We start from the raw sequence: 13,396 nt of genomic DNA, 5'->3' as shown, positions 1-13,396 counted from the left end.
TATTTTAAAAAACAAGGAAAATTAGCTCGTAAAGCTAAAAAGGGAATAAAAAAACTGAAGCTAAATTCCTTTAGTTTCAAGTCTATTAGGTCCAATTCATGCCAAGCAATTCAGTTGCATCAACTTCAAAAAATGGTGTTATAAGATGCCCTGCTTGTAAAGAGGAATATTGTGACCCTCCAGAACGGACCCAGTGCTTTAAAAGTCAAGAGTGGTGGCATAAGGCATGTTCCAGTTATTAAAATGGCAGTTTTACTTGTGTCTATTGTTCGCTGCACAACTTAACACTTCTACAATACGCTCCAATGGGTTACGCTTAATTTGATTTTTGTAAGATGTAGAAACATAGTTATCATTTTTAAAACATAAAATGTGTTCAACCTTTTTCAACGTTGTCATCTTGCCCCAAGGTCAAAGTACTGGGGCAAGATGACGATTTGTTAAGGTCATGAAAAAAAAAATATCCTTCGTTATTTTTATTTGAAAAATTAAATGGTAATATATTTTGTACTACAAAGGACTACTCTAATAGTTCATGTGAAATTAATTTTACTATCCTTAAAAATGAATTAATAAACAACAAAAATTGTTAACGTAGTCATCTTGCCCCGGTCTCCCCTACATTTATCATACCGGAAAAAATATTATATTTAAAAAACAATCTGAAGAATGATGACATTCATTTTGATTTCACAATTATAAAATAATCTCTTAATTCAACAATTGTCAGAGCTTCAATTTTAAAACACAACAAAATTAAAAGAACTTTGACATTATAAACTAAGTCTCTAGCAATTTTCTTATCTAATAACTTGCCAAAACTATCACGATATAATTACTTTATCGAAAAAGCAAAATGAAAAAATTGTGAAATGAAACAAGAGTTTGTGATTTTAAGAGCAATAAATGTGTCTTCACTTTTATAATCTTGAACAAAAGAAACACAAACTATAACAGATGTTTTTTAGGTTCGTATTCAAATATTTTTATAAAAAACTTTTCAAATCCTGAAATAATACAAAATAATGTTTTAAGTATACATATAAGGTTTACCCGTTCATTATTATCACTTCTTCCTGTTCTGGTGAACTGTCTGTTACCTTTAGAAAACTGGTCAGCAACCCATAAGTATCTATAAAACAACATGTTATGCTATTATATCGGTTATAATAATGAAAAAAAAAAAAACATCGTTTTGTCTGATACTATCCTTACGTTTACCTTTCAGTTTATTTGACAGTATGTCAAAAACTGCTATCAAGTTATTGAAACATTCCAGAATTTTTAACCCTACAAAGTTTCCCTAACTGCAGTAAAGACTGAAGTCGTAAAGGAAAACTTAGTGTTTTAAGAATGTCTTGGTCCACCTTTGACATTTTATTTTCAAGATATTTCAAAAACAAACGTTTTTTAGTTGTTTACTATGTACGGTTTTAACAGTCGCAAATCATAAGTTGCATGCCTCTGACGATGAAAAATGCTTTATGGAATCAAAAATGTAAAAATTTTATAGACATTACGACTAGCAACAACCTCCATATAGCTCTTTTATGGCTCCGGAGGACACTGAGAAGAAGAGAGGACACTGCACAAATGTTAAATAGACTCTGTTGTCTTTCACAGAAAATAGCAATTGAATTTTTTATAAATATTAATTCTTACAAACTCCGTACATCATGTATTCATCTATAACATTTTAACATTAACGAAGTTATTGCTTGAAAAATTGTTCGATTTTAGGAAAATCGGTATATTGTATTCGCGAAATACTGAATTGCTAACTTTCACGTACCTTTTCCTTAAAGAGTTTAAACGATAGAAGCTTACAATTTCCAGTGTTTCCACGAGATATATAAAAGTCTACTAAAGGGATATTTTAAGGTAACTGTTACAAATAGTCACTTTTTAAATTTTAAAAGTAAATTGTTTTAAACCATAAAAACAGTTAAGCAATAAATAAATACCTTTGTGCCGAGAAATAACAGGAAATATCCAACGTTGTTTAAAACAGTTATTTAGGAGAAAAAAAAAGCGTGACTCTCAAAGCAAAAATTTCGCTTTAGTGTAATTACGAACATTTAACTAAAATATGGTGAACAATTCAAAGCAATATGCAAACAAGTTGTCTAGGAAACGGAGCATACATTTTTTAAATTGAAATTTTGAAAAAATCGCATTTAAAAGTACGGACATTTTACTTCATTCCTGCCCTATTAAAATTAATATGGGTTACTTTTAATCTACCTAGAAACAGGAATTTAAGATCATGTGCTCTAAAATTAAATATTTTGAAAAAAAAAAAAACTGTTTTTTTTCCTGTTTTACGGTACTAACCACCTTGCTTTGAACAAATTAATATATATATATATATATATATATATATGATTTTAGAAGTTTTTTTAAGGTTGTGACTTAGCGTTCACATTGTCCTAATTAACGGCCCTCAGCAATTTCCAAGTATCCCTTTGTCTACGTAAATACTCTAATAGCATAGTGACTAAAAAGGGATCCTTATGTGAAGCACGTGCGGTGGTCAAAAAAAGTCATGGAACATTCAATAAACGACGCTAAGTTAGTCAACACATTGCAAAAACTTAGGAATGACAGTCTATGGTAAGGTCACAAAGCGACTCCACAGTGGCGACTTTAAAATTCACAAATAAAGTGGTGCAATGACGTCGTTGAGTAAGTAGTCAAGTCATGTCACAAATCTTATAAATGCGCCACAGCGTCATTATTGTGTGGCGTTTCAAATCTGTGGCACTTATGATATGCAATATTAATCCAGCCTTAACCGACGACTTTATTTTGTAATAGGTAGGATCAGCGAGAACGCGCAAAATTTTACTGCTCATGAGTTTTTGCTGATCGTACTTACTTCAAAATAAAGCATTCTGTTTGTGCTTCAAGTTTGTCCGTCAGATATCCGTGGCACAACGATGTTTTTAAAAGATTATAAACACAACACTGTTTCTACTTTATTTTGTTAGCCCCTACACGAACAAAATCAAACCTGATTGCTCTTTTCTTAATTATATACTTGTGATCTAATAGAAAAAAAGCTTACCAGCACTTTTTTTGTCCAGATAAATAAGCATTTCCAGTGGTGTTCCAGGTTGAACATTCAGCGTCGTGTCTAAAATACGGCCATGTTGCCGGACGGCGATGTTAAGGTATGGCACTGGTGCCTGCGCAACAATGTAATCCGTGATGTTCACATGGCTGGAAAATATTCATAAATATTTAATTAACTGAAGATTAATTTTGTGCATTGATTAATTATCGTGCAAGATTTTTTTATAGTAATGGGATAAAGTGAGACATGATGGTTACATGCTTAAATTCGAAGATATAATTATATTAGACGATTCTTAAATTATAAGAGAAGTATTTCAACCTACACATTGCAAATGTCAGTGATAAATATTCAAATATTTTAAATGATGCTAATAAAATAATGAAAAATAATAATATTTTTTTCAGTTACTCGCCTTTTCACTTGTCTTCCCTGCGAAGGGAAAAAGATGAGAATTTTGAGGAAACATAATTTCTCATTAAGCGAATGTGTAAAGCGAAATGAAAAGAAAAAAGTATTACCAAATAAAAATTTAGCATCCCAAATTGTTTTACTCCAATCACTTTTCCAATTTTCTTCATGCCCAAAACCTTTCAAGCAATTTATGTATTTTCCCTATTAATATTAAAATTATTTGGCCTGAAGAAACTAATAAAAATAATCAAAATATAGTCTTAAATGGGTTTTTAAGCAAAGTAGGATTTCTACAATGAAGTGAGAGCCACTAGCCTCTCCTGACATAAACGGTCTTAAAGTATTTTATGGATTGGAAGGAATTGTTATAAATACTCTTTTTCCTCGATAAAGGGAATCTACGGCAATTTTGTAAATCCTGTAAGATAAATCACCCTCAACTATTTGATGGCCCACATCATTTCCTAAAAAGTGTCATTTGAAAGTGTTTGCTCATTCACTAGATTTACTGCTGGTATTAAGAGGTATTATTGTGTAAAGTTTAAACTTTTGGTTATTGTTTTTGCAGCCAAAAACCTTTGAAGCATTTGACTTAGCTTAAACAGTAACTGGAATAAATGTGCATTATTAGATAATTATTTGCATATTTTTATCTTTTTTTGGCAGGTTCAGTAATGATAATTCTGGAATTGTATTGGGGATCATTTTCATATATGTACAATAGCCTAAACTGATCGAGTAACGCTTCTGACGTCTTTAACAGTTTTAATTACAGTCTGCTTTGAAATTGTAAAATTATGTAGATTCTGAAAGAAAAAGATGAAATGAAAAAATGCTATCTCTATCTTAATAAAATATCGTTTGTTTCGTAATCATAGTTTTTAATAAAAAAATTAATGGAAGATTTTTTATATGTTCAAAAATAATGAAGGGTTTAGTTCTTCTTTTTTTAAAATTATATTCTGCGCTAGATTGCCAGATTTCTTAATTTTTGTGGAACACGATAGATTAGTAAATTGGCAAAATCTTTGATGTACGTTAATTCTAAAATTACTTTTAATCTACGTTTTTTGATGATTTTCTGAATTTTTCAGAATTTACTTCATTAATACATTCTGCTGTCAACGTAGAAAGATCGCTTCTAATGCTGATGTGAATTAAAATATATCTTCATGCTTATTGATTGCATATATTTCAAATTCATTTCTATTTTCAGCAGAAAAACTCAAAATTAAAAAAGCTGTAAATTTTTTTTTTCTACTGCAATCGCGATAATACAATTTAGCAATATTTTCTGTCAATGTTGCGGAGCTGAAAATAGCCTTATACTGATTATGATCTCGAAAGCGAGATCCTTAAAAATTTAAAACGTTTGATTAGTTGCTAATTTCATGGCATTATTAACAGAATGTTTATTTAAACAAAGGATATAGAATTCTGTTTACGTTTTAAACATTTTTTCACCGATATAGAACGTTTCCAAAAGTAGTCTTTTTCGAAATATTCAGGGCTCGATAAATATCTTTAACTAATGTCCGGACACATTTTAAATTTCGCGGTCCAGAAAAAAAAATTTTATATTCCAAAAACAGGCCTTTTTGGAATGCTTCCAGCAATAGCATTACCGCTGAAAGAAGTATTGCAAGCAGATCACATTGAAGATGATTAAAATTTCAACACTCCAGGTTTTCAATTTTTTTTTCGTCACCAAAATTCAGATACTTTTATAACAGATTCTGTTTACGGGGCATTCCACGAAAAACGGTATTTTTTTCCCGGACGTGACGCTTCATATATTTCATAAAATATAATAATTTAAAAGGATGATGAACAAAATTTTTTTGCTAAAGACATTACAAACGCATGTGTGACTTCTTAAGTAAAAACTGTCTTCAAAAATTACTTCTTTTTTATGAAATATAGCAACCGTCACATGCGGGACAAAACGACCATTTTCAATGGAGTGGGCATATACATATTTTTTTCTATGGTTTAAATAATTATTTATAAACTAATGAGAAATGTTTCCTCTACATTGGAACCATAGCTTTCAAAATCTGCAATATGTTTCGTCATTGCTGTATCAATAGAGCACGTGACTCATGTAAGTAAGTTTTATTTTGAATAACAAAAAAATATAATTGTGTCAGGAGTATCTTTGTATCAAATGTAAAGATTAAAAAAATTGCTTACCCCTGTTTCATTAAAATATTAAGAAATATGATGAAATGTTACTGAAATTTGAGCGTATTTTTGTCCCGCACGTGACGGTGGAATGGCCCTTATGTAACACACGGTAACATATTTTTTGAGAAATGGTGAACTCACTCAGGCTCTACAAAATTCTCTGGGAGGATATTTCTACGGTATCTGGCCAGCATCACCTCTGGATTAGATGTGTTGTGGGTAGGAGGCAAACTGCATGATACCAAAATCATCTGCAGTTCTTCTTTCGGATGTTCAACCATGATTCTGTGATAGTAAATGCGAACGCCCTAAAACAAGATATATAATTAAAATCATTTCACTGAAAGAATTTTATTAAATCAAAGATGATATTTTACTGAAAAAAACAAACAAACATACATGTACGAGGGGGGGACCCAAAAGAAACCGGACTAATGGTACGCAGCAGATCCCAGATGTATTGGAATGTTCTCCAGCTACATGGCTCAAGTAGAGACCTTCATAAAACAGCTGTGCAAGTGGCATCAGTGTAGTTAATAACGTCTGATCATAGTGTTGGTTTTCTCAAGTGCTATTGCTTTCCACCTGCGAACTCTTTATGGCAGATTTAAAAGAACAAAGTGTTCGCTTGAAATTTTGCATCATGCTTGAAAACTCGGCAACGGAATAGCTTACCCAATGCTTTAACAAGCTTTTAAGAACGATGCTTTGAGCCCTACACAAGTTTTCGAGTGTTTGGGTGATTTAAATGTGGTGAGATGAGCACTGAAGGTCATGCTCGTTCTGGGGGCCCTTCAGCGTCTCGTAATGATGAAAAAGTTGAGGAAATTCTCAAAAAAAAAAAAAAAAAAAAAACGAGAATCGTCGTTTTACAATTGACAAAATTTCAGAAGAAACAGGAGTGAGTGGAAACTCGTGCGGGCAATCAGGTGAATGGTTCCTTCACCATGATAACGCTCCCGCACGCTCAGGACAAAAATTGTCGAATAAGGAATTATTCGCCCTTCAACTATTAACCGCTACTTGGCACTCTCAGGGGTGGCTAGTCGTTCCTCGACCCCCGTATTGTCCAGACCCAGCCCCCTGTGATATTTTTCTGTTCCCGAGGATGAAACACATTCTGAAAGTGAAGCGTTTTTGATGGTGTAGAGGCTGTCAAAACTGCTTCTTAGAAGGCACTGAATGTGATCAAAGTTGAAGATCTCCAGAGGAGCTTCGAATGGTGGAAAAAAGAACTGACAAGTGTATTGCTTCTAATGGTGAACACTCTGAAGGGGTCTAGAGAAAAATGTGTCATTAAATTGATAAATAAATATTTCAGAGCAAAAATCCGTTCCTTTGGAGGGGCCCCCCTCGTACATTAGGCTTGGCAGTAGAAGGAAACTGATTTTTTTTTTGTTAAAAAGTTCGGGAATCTTTAAAACCAAAACTAGATCGCATGTGGAAAAAATCATATTGTTTTTAACCGCCATATAAATATTAGGTACACCAAATATTATCAAAATCTATGAAAATAAGTTACTAAATCCATTTTTTTTGGGGGGGGGGGATCTACAGGATTTTGATAAAGACAAAGTGTGCGTGATTCCATTTTTTCAGGGTTTCTTGGTAAATTCATCACTCCAAAACAGCAGATAACTGGGTGACGATGGTGGCAAGAATTAAAGTACCGCATAAATATTTCTCGTGTCGCTTGCAGGTAGCGCAAATAACATCTATAGAAACTTAGATAACTATCTTAAAACAAATTTATAACTAAGTTTAGAGATGTGCTTTCTTTTCGTCCCTTTAAATCTGATAAATGCTGATTAAAAATCCTTACTGTTAGGTTTGTTGATAAGTCTTGATTTGTGGTTAAGTTTCAGTATTTTCACCACAAAAAATATTTATTTCAGAGTGCTTAAATTTTTTTGTAGACAGGGAAGCGTTTTTTTTTTTCTTTTGAGTTATTTAGTCGTATAAAAATGTTAAACTGTAATAAACAGATAATATGCCTTAAATTAGTCAATTAAATAATAATAAACTTTATTGCGATTTTCGCTATTAATTTCTTTCTTTGTTTTATCCTTTAAAATTATAATTGTTTGCGTTATTTATACAAAACGCCATTATTGCTGATTTATTCATTAGGTCAAATACTTTACAATTTCAAAAAAAAAAAAAAAACCCAGCGATTTAAAGGCTGATATTTAGGGCTTGAAAACTCGTTAATCATATTAATCAAAACTCAAAAGATACCAAACAATAAATATTAATCTGATGTCCATTAAATAACAGCAAGTGGTTTACTGATATGATAAACAATTTATGTTTAATGGAACAACTCATCATGTGTATTTTACTAAAATTCAAGCTCGCAGAACAGGGTCTTTGTTTGTTACAATGATATAACAAGTAAATCAAAATTCTACTTAACTACTTTTTGAAAAACGAGAAAAATATTGCTTTGTCTTTCTTTAACGATGTATTTATTTTTGTTAATTTACGTGCCTTTTCAAGGGATTTTCTATCAATTTGCAATGCATTACATTAATCAAAAAGAAGTATCAATAAGTAATTCCTTTAAATTTTAGGACTGTTTAAGACAGTTGATAGTTATGAAACATCTTCAAATTCAAATGATGATGTTGTGTAATTCTAGGATGTCCTGAAAATGTAGTTCAGTAACTCAACAAACCTAGCCCTGACTTAAAATTTCATAATAGTATATTGAGAACTATTAAAATAGGAACTAAGGCAGTTGCTTAAACGGTTCGTAAGAAGTCGATGAAGCAGTTTGAGCAAGTGTAAAATGGGAAACAGGTCCATTTAACTTTGAGTTAATCATTTAAAATTTCAGTAAAATGAGAAGAAATATTTAGAGATATACCTGCGTTGGGTGATGTTGTTTATACCTATGTTGTACGCAATATACAAAAATAATAGTAATACCTAATGTTAACATTTAACTAAATGAGAAATCAAACACAGTTAAGGGGAAGAAAAACGAAGTGTAGTTTGTATGAAGCTCCGAGCCATTTGCTTTATCACACTTATTGCTCAACTAAGTATACCGAAAGAGTTAAAAAAATACATTGAATATCTAAGTAGTCGAGGTTTTTTTTTTTTCCCTTTCAATTGAACTATAAGTGTAATAATGCAAATGGCTCGGAGTTTCATACAAACTGCATTTTTTCTTCCCCTTAACTGTGTTTGATTTTTCATTTAGTTAAATGTTAACATTAGGTACTACTATTATTTTTGTATTGTGTAGATAGGCTACAGCGTATGTATAAACAACATTACCCAACGCAGTTATACAGGGTGTTCAGTTTTAACCTCCAAGATCTTTATTTGCGCAACCGTTAGTCCTAGATGTGTACTTCCAATTGCAAAAATGTTCAAAATCAGATGCAGGGTTAAGATATTGAATGTTTTGAAGAAAAAATAAAAATGAGTCAAAAAATACAAAATTTAACTTTTTATACGGGCTCCAGGTCCCCTAACATATTTAGGCAAATAATCTCAATTGAAAAATAATTTCAACACAAAAAGTTTGAAATCAGTACGACCAATATTCACCGCGATATGAAACTGAGCATTTTGTGACTTACACCATTTTTCACTCACCGTCAATAACACCTTTTTGGGGAAAATATAGCGGTTAACCAAGTGTTTAAAATTATACGTGTGCATAGAGTGGTTTTTCAAATTGTTCGAGGTTTTGTAGCGTGTTTTTACGTTTCATGGCATAACATTTGCAATTATTTTTGAATAAAAATGAGAAATATAAATACTTGTTTTTCTTACTTTGACGACCTATCATTCTTCTGAAAGAGCGATAAGTTCCAATCTCATCCTAATGTATGGTCCCTTAAAACTTTAAACTGGAATATCTCCTTGAGTTTTAGTCGAACAAATGTCATTTTTTTTGTGTTAATACTAGTTTTCAAAGGAGATTATTTCTCTAAATATTAGTTAGGGGACCTAGGGTCCTTATAAAAAATTAAATTTCGTATTTTTTGACTCAGTTTTATTTTTGCATCAGACTTTCAATATCGTAAATCTGCATCTGAGTTTGAACATTTTTGCAATTAGAAGTATACATCTAGGACTAACGGATGCGAAAATAAAGGAGGTTATTTTCGCGGTTTCAGGTTAAAACGGAACACCCTGTATATTAATGCGTATTTGTAAAAGGCTTACCGCTACAAAAGCGTTATTTGCAGCTAAATATCGCCGTTTTAATACGCATTTTAAAGAAGCTAAAACTCTTTAAATATACTGATTTTTTTTTTTCTTCTTTAATACCTGTGACGGTTAACAAAATCGACTTACCGTAAGCTTATTGAGCATTTTTGTCGTACCACATGAATAAATGTTATCTAAAGGCAACCTAAATAAAAAAGTAGTTCCTTCCAGTTGTTCAGGCTGACAACCTAAAAGAAAAAAAATGAAAATTTTAGCATACATGCACAATTTTAGCAAGAATGCACTACACATTCTTATCTAAGTGTACTCGAGTTCAGTTTGGATATATTGCTCAAAACTTTTTTTTTTTTGCCACTTAATTTGAGCAATTGTTTTTGTGCGCGTTTTCTTTTTTGAGTCGCATATGAAAATTTTAATTAAATTAGAAGACAGTTGTCGAAGTTATATATTAAAACGGGTATATTCAGTTCGAGGAGAGTTATTTTGAATTAATTTACCTCTAGAAACTTCGTGCATTGTCTGACTACGAAAGGTAATGGTTACGTTTTTTTAAGGTTTTGTAAGCGTAAAATAAGTACACATGCTCACAAAATGGCAAAAAATATTCGCATGTGTATTTTATAAACCAGATAATAAAAGATTGGGCGAAATTCCAAGTCGATAAATTGCATTGATTTCGTCTAAAAAAGTAAGTCCTATTCGTTTTGTGAGGTTTTGAAACATATTTCGCACGAGATTTAAAAAATAATAATTTTGCTAATTGGGCGACGAAATCTATTTTCTATAGTTACTCGTGAAGTTTTGAGCATTTGTCGTGCACACCTATGCACCGCACAAAACAAAGTTGTATTGTATGCTAAGACATTGAAACACATGATTTATTTAGTCTTAAACGCAATAAATTTAATTATTTTTTACTTATATTTCATTGCTACCCGAGAAATACTTTTAAAAATTCTTTAACTAGGCAGATTTAAATGCACTAATAACAGTAAAAAATGCTCATCCAAAAAAGGGAATACACGAAAAGTCAAATCTTCATAAAGGTATGAGTGAAGAGGCATGCAAATTTCTTATCCTTTTCTGTTCCTAAGCACAAAATAGGAATGAGTAACATCATCAGCGTTCGATATAAAAAGGAAAAAAGCAAAATATTACGCAAGGAGTTTCTAGTTAGGGAGCTGCCGTTTAGCATCGGTTGTTTAGGGCTGTCTACAAGTGATGTCACGCTTTGCGGCTGAGAGGCGCTCGTGAAATTGTCCGTTTGTGACAAGGGGGAGAGAGGGGGTAATTAAAAGAGTGACATCACGCAATTTTACAGGGATATGTTATGCCAGATAAAGTGACACGTGCCAAACGAGGGGGGAGGTAATGTATGACACTTCGTGACAAGGTACTGAAACAATTATTTATGGAAAGCCATTTTGTAAAAAGAGCCGTAGTTTGAAATGACGAAACATTTACTAGGTGAGTTGGTTCGTATTTTTTTTTTTTTTTTTCAAATCAACATCTCTCCAACACTGGCTCTTAAGCACCTCAATAACGTAGGCCTGTACAAAAAATTCCTAAAGCTCTCAGAAAATAACTTTTACAACATGTTTTGTAAACCAAGTACATCTTTTATAAATAGTCAAAAATGTTATTCCAGGTTTATTTAATAGTAAATTAATATGTAATACAAGATATAAACTTAGTAAATTGAAGTACTTTCCACTTTGTAAGGTTGAATACAAAGTACAATTTATGAATAAATACAAATTTATTTACATATGAATTAATAGTAGTAAACTACATTATTAAACCAGTTATATTACACCAAAAATTGTATTTGAAATTACCATGTTTCCTAAAATTGACCAACTTTTTTAATAATAAGAGTTAATATAAAATCTAATATTCTCTAAAAAGAGCTTTCCAAAGAAATTGTACACAATTTAAACTCTAAGCTACATGTCTATATGGAATTGAAATAGATGTTAGCCTTTCAAACCAGGTATTTGTGGTTGATTTAACAAAAAAAAACACTAAATGGTTACTTTTTAGTAACATTGAAAAGCAGTTTTATCTCTAAGACTTTTAAGCAAAACCCACTAAATATACGAAATATGTTCCCCGAGTCTTTGCAATCAGCATAAATTTCCAGTTGGAAGTTTCCTAAAAAACTGTTTTGATTGCAGAATTCGGGAAAGAATCTACTACTTCTGCGAACTAATTATGGAATAACAGTTTGTGGATAGGTTTAGATCAACGATTCTCAACCTGTCGCCTGGCAGACCGGCAGAGGTCCGCAGAAAATTTTGACCGGTTCAAGGTGGTTTTTGTTCGTTTAGGTTTAAAAAAAAAATCTTTACTTAAAAAAAAAAAAAAAAAAAAAAAAAAAAACAGAGAGAGAGAGATAGAAAAAAAAGAACGTACTATAATAATATCATCCTATACGACATCTTTCACGTGAGCACTTTTCGTTCGTTTCTACGATTTTTCAACAATGGTTTATTACTTACGCATAATTTGTACAAGAAATATTTATCTTATTTTTAACATTTAAATTTTTGTAATAAATCTTAAACATCAAGTAAAGTTTCATTTATTATTATTATTTTATAAAGAATCTGGAAAAACAATTCGTTTGCAAATATCTTTTTACTAGTTTTTAATGGTCCCAGAGGCTATTTTTTTCTGAAAAAATAAGAAAAATGGAAAAAAAAAGAAAGAAATCTCAATAAAGTCATATGGTTTAACGATCAGCAAATGCACGGCTTCTTTTTTTCTTGTTTTCAAAAAAAAAGAAAACATTGCCGTTCCGCGATTTTTTTCTTGCAAAAGTTCATGCCGGTCCTCATGCCGGTGAACAAATGATGAGAAACACTGGTTTTGTTTCATCGAAAAATTTTTACTCAAATTAAGACGGTTTCTTACGACGATTGCGTGTAGATTAATGAATAACTAAAAAAGCTAAGTAATACTAGATACGAAAAATCTAAAACGTGTTTTAAAATTATAGTACATATGAAACAACATTAAGCAAAAAACTATGATCGACAAAATGAAGCCATGCAAAGTTGAGCGAATTTTATTGAAAAGTTTTTCTAAGTCATGCTGCGTGGCTACACCTGACACTAACTTTTACTCGTATTACCACCACATGCTATAAAACTGATGATAATTTATCCTCCTATTAGAACTACCTATATATGAAGCTTAATTTTTTCCCTTTGCACCTATTTGTTTCTAGGTTTTCTCCATAATAAAAAATAAGACATTTGAACTTGAATAGTTCGCCTCAGTTTAAAATATATTTTTAGTTCTTTCTTCAGTTTGCTTTATCAGTTTCAAAACTATTTTCATTAAAATGTAGTAAAACAATATAAAATTTTTACAAAATAAACTACATAGTTTTAAAAATGGTGAAACTTTATGTAAATAAATTTGCGATCGTAAAACTAAAATTTTAATACATATTTATGAATGTTTTAAATGTTTGGAAGAAAAAAAAAACGTACTACACAATAAGTATATAATGTTTATTTT

General features: G+C 31.2%; 1 protein-coding gene across 2 annotated transcripts in view; it reads right to left on the bottom strand.

Moving 5' to 3' along the window:
- The window catches only part of LOC129220384 (uncharacterized), a 153,785-nt gene that overhangs the window by 12,223 nt on the left and 128,166 nt on the right, over positions 1–13,396 (bottom strand). For both annotated transcript variants that reach the window (XM_054854797.1, XM_054854796.1), the window contains exons 4-7: positions 9,995–10,095; positions 5,819–5,985; positions 3,068–3,222; positions 1,054–1,132 (exon numbers count right to left, since the gene is read on the bottom strand). In XM_054854797.1, the coding sequence (XP_054710772.1) occupies positions 1,054–1,132; positions 3,068–3,222; positions 5,819–5,985; positions 9,995–10,095 (502 nt within the window). The remainder of the gene's footprint in view (positions 1–1,053; positions 1,133–3,067; positions 3,223–5,818; positions 5,986–9,994; positions 10,096–13,396) is intronic.

The sequence above is a fragment of the Uloborus diversus genome, chromosome 4 (genome assembly GCF_026930045.1).
Source record: "Uloborus diversus isolate 005 chromosome 4, Udiv.v.3.1, whole genome shotgun sequence".
Classification (NCBI taxonomy): Eukaryota; Metazoa; Arthropoda; class Arachnida; order Araneae; family Uloboridae; genus Uloborus; species Uloborus diversus.
Note: the sequence above shows the minus strand (reverse complement) of the source record. Positions and strands in the feature narration are given on the sequence as shown.